The sequence below is a fragment of the Echinococcus granulosus genome, assembly GCF_000524195.1.
Source record: "Echinococcus granulosus chromosome Unknown EG_S00052, whole genome shotgun sequence".
NCBI lineage: Eukaryota > Metazoa > Platyhelminthes > Cestoda > Cyclophyllidea > Taeniidae > Echinococcus > Echinococcus granulosus.
In genome coordinates this window covers 246042-254333 of record NW_020170432.1, presented here as the reverse complement: position 1 = coordinate 254333, position 8292 = coordinate 246042, and the positions used below count along the sequence as shown (strand labels likewise).

Genomic DNA, 8292 nt, shown 5'->3' with positions numbered 1-8292 from the left:
TAGCAAATTGTTTCAGTTGGCTAAGAGTAAAAAAAACATCATTACGCAATAACAAAGATAAGAACTAAAAAATTACAACCTGTGTAAGGCCATGTCGTGGAAGAACCTGATTAATTGGAGTCTTTATTTGCTACTAAGCGGAACACAATAAACAAACAAGCAAAGGCAAGAAAGGGGAAATAAAAAAGGGTCGAATTTGATTAGTCTGCCATAAATTTCAACCAAAATCTTCCTAATCGATTCTACAATTCCTCACTGCTCAAACGCATGACTGTCAAGTCGTCTTTATAATATACTATAAGGTTGAACATATTTGACTAGCACCATCCGCCCATTTCCCACATTTTTATCAACTTAAGCCAAAATTTAGTGCTTTTCAAGTAACAACATGCTGTAAAGCGCATAAAAATTGAGAAGCCCAAAAAGAGACAAGAGCATTGAAAAGTCAAGCGAAATATCTGCATAAACAGACAGAAGAAAACTCGACACAATAATACACACCACAACCAACCACGGTGAAAAGCGGGACCTGCACTCAAGGTTGTCATGTAGTGTGAGAAAGTAAGAATAGTTATAAACAGTTTTCTGCTACTTTTTTACACCTAAGAGGTATTTTGAATGCATGTACACATAAAACGGATAAAAAGGGCCTTGTGCTTAAATCCAGTAACCCGCTAGGCAAAACATGTCATCTTTAATTGTGTATAAATAACTATTAAACCTTAATAAGGTTTCACCTAAAGACAGTAACGAAAACAAATCAGTCAGCTTGCTGATAATTTTGAAAGTTTTATTACATGAGGCCTCTATTTCAGAGCCAGAAACTTGTGACCGCATACATTTTTTTATATTTGCTGGAAAGCTTGACAAAATTTAGCCCAGTTCGCTCTCAGATTTATGTTTGCTTCTAAAATTATCGGCAGTTTTTGAATGCTTCTTGATTTCTTTAAAGACGAAAGTTAACACATTACTCGACATACTATGCATTGTTGGCATATTGTCCCTCGGTATTGGTGAGGGGCCACTTTTGCACTTTGAATTAGTCCCCTTGTACCTCACTGGGTGGGCTGGCCTTTTGGGCCATGCTAATAGCCCAGACACCCTCTCTGTGCTGAATGTATATTCTGTCCGAGTATTGTGTTTTCTTTCGTCTTCAGGGAGTCCCGGAACGCTACAACCAGGGCTACTGGCATGGCCCGGAGGCGAGCCTAATTGGTAAAGGTGCAGTGGTGGAGCATTCATGTAGGATTTCCGTCGAAATCAAGGTTTAAACAGCCAGCGCATTGCGTAGCTCTGTACTCCGTTGAGCATCGTCTCCAGTCCTTCTCTCTGTTAACCTCCTCTGCCAGCGTTCACAACAGGCAAATACATCTACCATCCGATCGAGCCGGTCATTGAACTCTCACGCAATCAAGGTGACACCTAGTCACAGCATTATATATTCACCTTGAAATTTTTGCTAAACCCTAGTTTTGGTTATTTAAGGGTATGTGCTAATGTAGGGCGAGACTCATCGGTCTCCACTTCCCTGTTCCTAGCGTTCTTAGACGAGCCCGGTTGATTCATTTTGGACATATTTATTAAAGAGGGAAAGATGGAGAGGGAAAGTACATCGTTTAAGAACGGGGAGAACCGCAGTCACTAGGTACGGGGGAGGACGATCCGGTCACGAGATTCGAATTTCCTACATGCCTTTTTCCTGAACGGTACATTAAAACGACGTAGGTATTACGGAGCTATTGAGTTTTATCTTAAATTTAGCCAAAAACTGTGGCAACAGTCAATTTCAAATTTTATGGCATTTGTCTTTGTCTTTTAAGTCCCTTTTGAGTGATACTAGTTGAAAGCCTATAAAATAACGCTTTAAAACTAAAATAATAAAAATAAGTTTTTCTTAGATCTGAAAGGAGTGTTATTAATTCTAAAGGTCACAATGAGAACTGTTTTAATGTTTGCTTAAAGTGTTCCAACGAGGTGCGCCGATTTGAGTGTTGAAGTTTGGGGTGCTGTCAGGTGTACTGCTCGAGTTTCCGCACAGTTACTCATAATTACGCCATGCTGACCTAACTCATAAGGGCATCATCTGGTAAGTTATTCTGAATTTTTTGCTGTACCTAGCTGAAGGAGTCCATAAACTAATTTAACGGGGAAGCCTCAAATTTCACCGGTTCGGTTTTTTTCGTTTTTAGTTACATAGGTTATTTCCCCTTGCCGTTCGCTTGTGCGAATGATGTTAGATTGTGTTGTAATTGGGGTCCAACTGTATTTCAGTACATGAGTTTACTAGGATGTGATTCTTCACAAAAGAATCCTCCCCGTCTTTTGTCGTGCTCTTGCCCTCAACGTTAGGGCATCTGTATTTATTATTAATAGTAGTTCGTTTGGTGATCCAAAATAACTTGTTGTATCTATCTTCCCGCAGCAGTCGGTATTTTTAGCATGGATGGCTTTGGAATGTAATTCTTTGTTTGGCATAAAACGCAGCTCCTTTTCGATGCGTGTGCAGTTGGCCGAATGCATCTTTAAATCTGTCTTGCGCATGTCCTTTTTCTATTGTAGGTTCTAAAGCTGTAGTGGGAAGGTCTGCCTCTCTCTGCATTCAGTATTTTTCTTTAAGGAATAACGTATTTAGTATTTTAAATGGATCCTGAAGTATGTCCATTTTTCCTAAAACCTCCAACCTTCCAGGTCCAAATCCCGACTATTTTAAACGCACCCGGCCAAGTTGCAGGCGGTAAGCCAAGTTGAGACAGTCTCTTCTACCACCGGCCATGTTATCACACCTTCACCACTCCATTGTAGCCAATATCGGTCGCAGTTTGCGGGCCTGGTTGGTTCTCCTGAGCGCCTTTGCTTGCACTGCTGTCGTCGATGGTCTTATCCTTTCCTTCGGACTACACGTCCTTGAGATGATGGAGGCTGCTACATTCAACACATGGGATACCGATGGCACTGATATTTCATTCCTCCTTTACCTCCTTCCTGGTGCACTCCTCACTGGAATGCATTTATACGCCAGTGAGTCCTTCTTCACTTGATGATCACGAGAATGTGGTTACTGATAATTTCATTTGTATCCCCTGGTTATTATTTTTTATTGAGAAGCTGGACAGGCTTTGCTTTACTTAGAATTTTTAAGTGTCAGTAGGTCTGGCGATTACGCGTGTTTGTTTGACGAATAACCTTATTATTACGCGTTTTGTAGTGCTAACCTCTTTAGGTCAAAGGAGATGCGAATTTCTTGGGCACTGATGTACTGTTATGTATGGGCAGTGGATTCGTTCCGAACCGCATCTTTATTCAAAAGCTCTAAATTCTGACCTGTCTGTCCTCCACTTCGGGTAATTTTAACATGATGCGTCCAATGGGAATAAAGAAATGGTATTTAGCCTGGACTTCGGGACCAATGGTAGCTGAAACTAACATCGACTGTAATTTATCAGTAGCAAGTAGAATGCGCCACAAACAGATCATAATTTCCGTTTTGTCACCACCTTACGTTGGGGAAGAATCTGGAGCGTCTTAGACAAATCACAATCGCCGTTTTGTTGTTTTTTATGAGCAAATCAAACGAAAATGAACTTGCGGTTTTTTCTAAAAGCCTTAATTAAATGAGCTACGGTAAAGTGGGTGTTGAAAAGTTGGAACTGCACTCCGCTCCGACGGCAAAATGGCGCAATTAAAGGTGTTTACGGCAGACGGAAGTACTTTATGATAGCTAACCTCCTTCCTAATACCTCAAAGTCCACTGGTGAAAAAATTTATCGGGTACTTTTTGTTGTCAAGGTTTTGACTGCCCTATTTTAAGTAGGAATGTGACGCTTTTAGCCACTCACGCGATTATTTACTACTACCTAAGTTTCTCTAACCTATCGCAACCAGTAAGATTTGTCGTCCATAATTGTCACTCCAAGGCCTCTGTTGAGCATTTTTGTCCTTTTTAGCGGCGTGACGCAACAGGAAGTTAGTTTAACTTGAAACCATAATTACTTATTGCAAATTGGTGTGCATCTTTATCCATGGCTCCACGCCTCGTCGTCTCTGTTTGTATGCATATTTACCCGGAAGGATGTATCACTTTTTGGCGTACTTCGCTACCTGCACCCCTCGTAGTGTTGTTAAGAGGAGTTCACGCTATCCTTAAGATAAACTTCTAGCGCATGTGGCCGGTTTGACATCGGCCAGGGGTTGTATGTGTGCATGCATTGCGTACACAAAACGGTGGCTACAACCCGCTTACCTCACTTTTGTCTCCTTACATATGCTGACTTCGAAGTCTTGCGCCATAAGAAGTCGAATCGAGAGTCAGGCCAATCTCAGACTAACTTTCACCAGTGGTAGGATTAAGGGTTAGCCGTGGATTATTTCCTTCCCTTTACTCTTAGGGTGGAGGATTCTCTTCTAGCGCCAGATTTTACTTGCCACAGTTTTTCAGTACTATTATCACCATTTTGTCATTAGTTCTACCAGTTGAATAATTTTTCAGCTGAATGGGTGACTGCCGCTTGGAGTTATCACTGACTTACAAACGTATGGCTGCCACCCTCGTCCATTGTCCTTGAGGCTTCCCACGGGTTCTGGTTTGATAAAAGACTTCCTCATCGGATGGGGCTGTGAAAAGTGGTTATAGGATGCACTTGCTGGTTACGATTGTGGGTGGCATCGCCACTGTCTCATCTCAATCAATGGATGTGAAATGACAACCTGGCTTGACTCGAGCGCATTTCCTAGATTTAGCGCCAAATTTCTCCATTTTCTTGTGAGTTATTGAAGTCTGTCTCCAAGATGATCTGAGATGAGTTTTCTGGTCATCACGCATTCATCCGCCCTGCTGACATTCGAAGGAGTCGCTGACGTTTGCATTTGGATTTCAGAGTGAAGTACTACGAGACTCCATTTGCAACTGCCACTCGTAAGTAAGCCTGATTTATCCGTCGCATCGTACAGCAACTTCAGCTTCCCCAATGTTCTGCCTATCAGTTCATTCTAGACAACTTACTGTGCCTCCTGAAATGGGTGTCGTCGTAACTTTGCCCACAGTGCAACTCAACGTTAATCGTTGAAATGGCTTCCCTGCTTCTTCCCTACTTAACATTTTCCATCCTGCTGTTGTGTGGGTGTGCGTATGTCCACTCCTAATCATTCTTAAATAGCAATTCATGGGGCCAGGAAGCAGAAGGGGGATTTAACGAGTCTATCCTGCAAATCCCCTGACACTTTTTCACATGGTGACCATCGGTGGACTTCGTTTTGTAGGCGGGCTTTGCTACAGGATGGAAGGCGAGGCGGGACTTGGAGCTGAAGGCATAAAAGCGGGGTAGACGGTTTCTGGTTGAGAAGAGGATGCCCTCAGATCGCCTGCGTCAGATTCAACCGGTACGATAGTTGAAGATGGGGGGAGAGCAGTATGGGAGACAGAATAGAGCGTGGCGCATTGATAGGCGTAAATAAACAATGACACTTGGCAGGTACTTAAAAGTTACAACCAGTGATTTCACTGAGGCATGTCGAAAGCTACACAAACTTTTGTAATCACCTGATGCAAACAAATTGACCTTGTTGGTGTTATTCTTGACGCTACTTGACAAGCTTGACGCTTGTTTGATCATCCCGTTGAACAGTGCGATTGACCATCTCCACTTGGTGAAAATGATCTAACTAATCGAATCAACGAAGTGCATTGTTGTGGCTGTAAAGAACGCCAACAAATATTAGCCCCTTTGGGTTGGAATCTCCGGCAGTAGGATGCCACTAGACTTTATGAATGCTGGACAGTTAACGCTGCCTTCCTCTCTCCTGTTTGTGCCCGCCTCAGCATTTCTCGCTTGCTTCTCTCCTTTAACTATTTCTTTGACTTAGCGCCAAATAGGGCACTGTCTCACTACCCATGTCGAACTTCTTCATTTTGTGGCTCCTTCCTTTCGGAAATCCTCTCTACTCGCTTTTCGAAGCACTAGGGGAGGGATGGAGGCAGTTAAGTGGGTTGACGCACATGGCGTCACGTAGTAGGGGCATAAATCCAAGCTACAAACATGACACCGTGGTATTTAGCAAGCGATCTGGCTTTTCCGGCTCCATCCCTTTCCCACTTACGTCAGTATTTCCTGCCTTGGAGACGAGTGAGGGTGCCTCTCCTCCCGGCCCATTATCCTCGCCTTGCCACATGGCCACCCGCTCTGACTAGTCCGGGCTCTGATGCTGCTCTTTCACTACTTAAAAGTCATTTTGACCGGAAATACAACTCTGTTCCTCTTAACGTTTTAGGGAGTAGTTATTCTGCCCTAGACATCAAAGGAATGTATTTCAACAGCTACATATGTTTCCACATTTTTCTTTGCCACGCTTTTTTCCAGCGTCACACATACGTGACATATGTTATCAGTTTTTGCTTATTACCAGCGACGCCAAATCTTCTAGTAAAAAAATTGGGTATGCTTATAAGAAGAAAGGAGATAAGGGATGTTACCGACTTTCAATCATTGTGGTAATGAAAGTACTGAAAGTGTTAAGTCCTCTACTGTGATTAGACTTTCGCAGATCCCAGTGATATGCAATCTGCCCCTGTTTTCTACCACCTTTGCCACTCCCTGTCATTCTCTGCTATCCATGCACCTGTCTTGGCATCTGCACGTCTTTCACCGTTTAGTGCAAATCCTACTTTATTTTCTTCATCGTGTAAAACTCGACGCTTTAAATGTCTTCTGGGGTAATGGTCAGCCAATCTAAATCTTTTCTGGAGCAGCAACGGAAGGAATTTCTGCTTAATTAAAGGGTCAAAAGGTATCCAATGTGTTTCGCCGTGCTGCCAAAAATGGAACACTCGAGTTACGCTTGGGAAGGCGCTTTGGCGTGTAGGTGGTGGTAGTGGTGGTGGAGAGCTACACGCCACCGTCCTAGAAGACGAATCAAATTTCTGTGTTGCAAAAAATCCAGTACTGAGATCAATCTTTATTATTTTGTTTCTCCCAGGTCCCTTGGCCAATGTACTATCCAACCGATTCGACTACCGACCAGTTGCAATGGTCAGTGCTCTTCTCTTTGGTCTCATTCTGGTGGGTAGCGCGTTCCTTAAAAACCTCGAGGCTTTTTCACTCTTCTTCGGCATTTGTGGAGGTAGGTCGCTATCCGCTCTACTTCAGGAGAGCAATCCCTCTTAAGAATGGCAGGTTTTCACGCATAGTACAACGTCTGAGTAAAGCCTGAATCCGTATTCTTGTGTAATCTATAGTTGCGTGTTACCGTGAATCTATTGAACCCGTATACGAGTACCACTTATATTTCTTATTTTGTGCCCGCTTATGGTCGGAATCGCATCAACAATGAGTGAGTCTGCGTTTGAGTTGCAAAGAGGGATCTCTGTCAATCCAATACTTCCAAATGTGCTGTTGGTTTGGGGAACAATCCGAGTTTATCCCTGATTTCTGAACAGGGGTTGAACCTCATTGGACCCCATCTTTGGATCGAGAATCTTTTGACATCTTGAAGGCTCCTATTGGTAGATCCTAGCAGATAGAGGGTGTGACGTCCGGGTAAATCTTAGGTACTTGGGGCGTATTATAACCCAGCTGGACTGTGACACGAACCTTAGTGCTAAAAATACTGGGAAAACAACGAGCGAACTGGAAGTAATTTTTGATCAAGATCTGTCTGCTTTTTTAGATATAAGAATAGAATTTAAAAAAAACCCTCGAGCATTCAGTACTACTCTAGAGAGGGGGCTATTTGCCATTCGCATAGTCTAACTTAAGAGCTGATGGTATACTACTTATAGGCTATTTGAGTAGCTTGGCCTGTTAGTAGCTTCTGCAGTGGTTCTTATACCTTCATCACGTGAGTAGGGCGTGTTTATCCGCCAATTAGCGCTTTCCATCAACGATGTTAGTCTCCTCATGTCATGTGATTTACGAAATCCGTGGTTTTGCGGACTACCTCGCCTCGGCTTGTTGTGACTTGCAGAGGGCTTTATAGTACGCGCGATTGTTTATATGCGGGTGCTGACACGTTAGTCTGTCCGGTGGGCTACTCTATATCGCATACGGTCGCAAGTTTGTTTTTTTTTCTCGTAATTTCCGACTCTCATGTGGGAACACTTCACCTGATGGCACTCGAGGATGTGGAACCTACTTCAAAAACTCCAGAAATTTGACATCAAATGCAGTATTGTGTTGCATTTGGAGGTGTATCAGACGGTAGTAAAACATCTTATCACCGAGCCTTGCGAGAGAACTCTCCTCTTTTCTTCCGGAGAGATAAGAGTGTCATAGCGATAGCCGTGTTAGTGACGCGTAGGAG

At 43.1% G+C, this 8292-nt stretch overlaps 1 protein-coding gene across 1 annotated transcript in view; it reads left to right on the top strand. All coding sequences in view use genetic code 11, as the record gives it.

The window, feature by feature from the left end:
- Positions 1-2640: 2640 nt before the first annotated feature.
- The window catches only part of EGR_06180 (Monocarboxylate transporter), a gene marked incomplete at both ends in the record, with an annotated part of 21824 nt that continues 16172 nt past the window's right edge, over positions 2641-8292 (top strand). The window contains 3 exons of the mRNA XM_024495429.1: positions 2641-2734; positions 2803-3018; positions 6970-7113. Of these exons, the coding sequence (XP_024350157.1) occupies positions 2641-2734; positions 2803-3018; positions 6970-7113 (454 nt within the window). The remainder of the gene's footprint in view (positions 2735-2802; positions 3019-6969; positions 7114-8292) is intronic.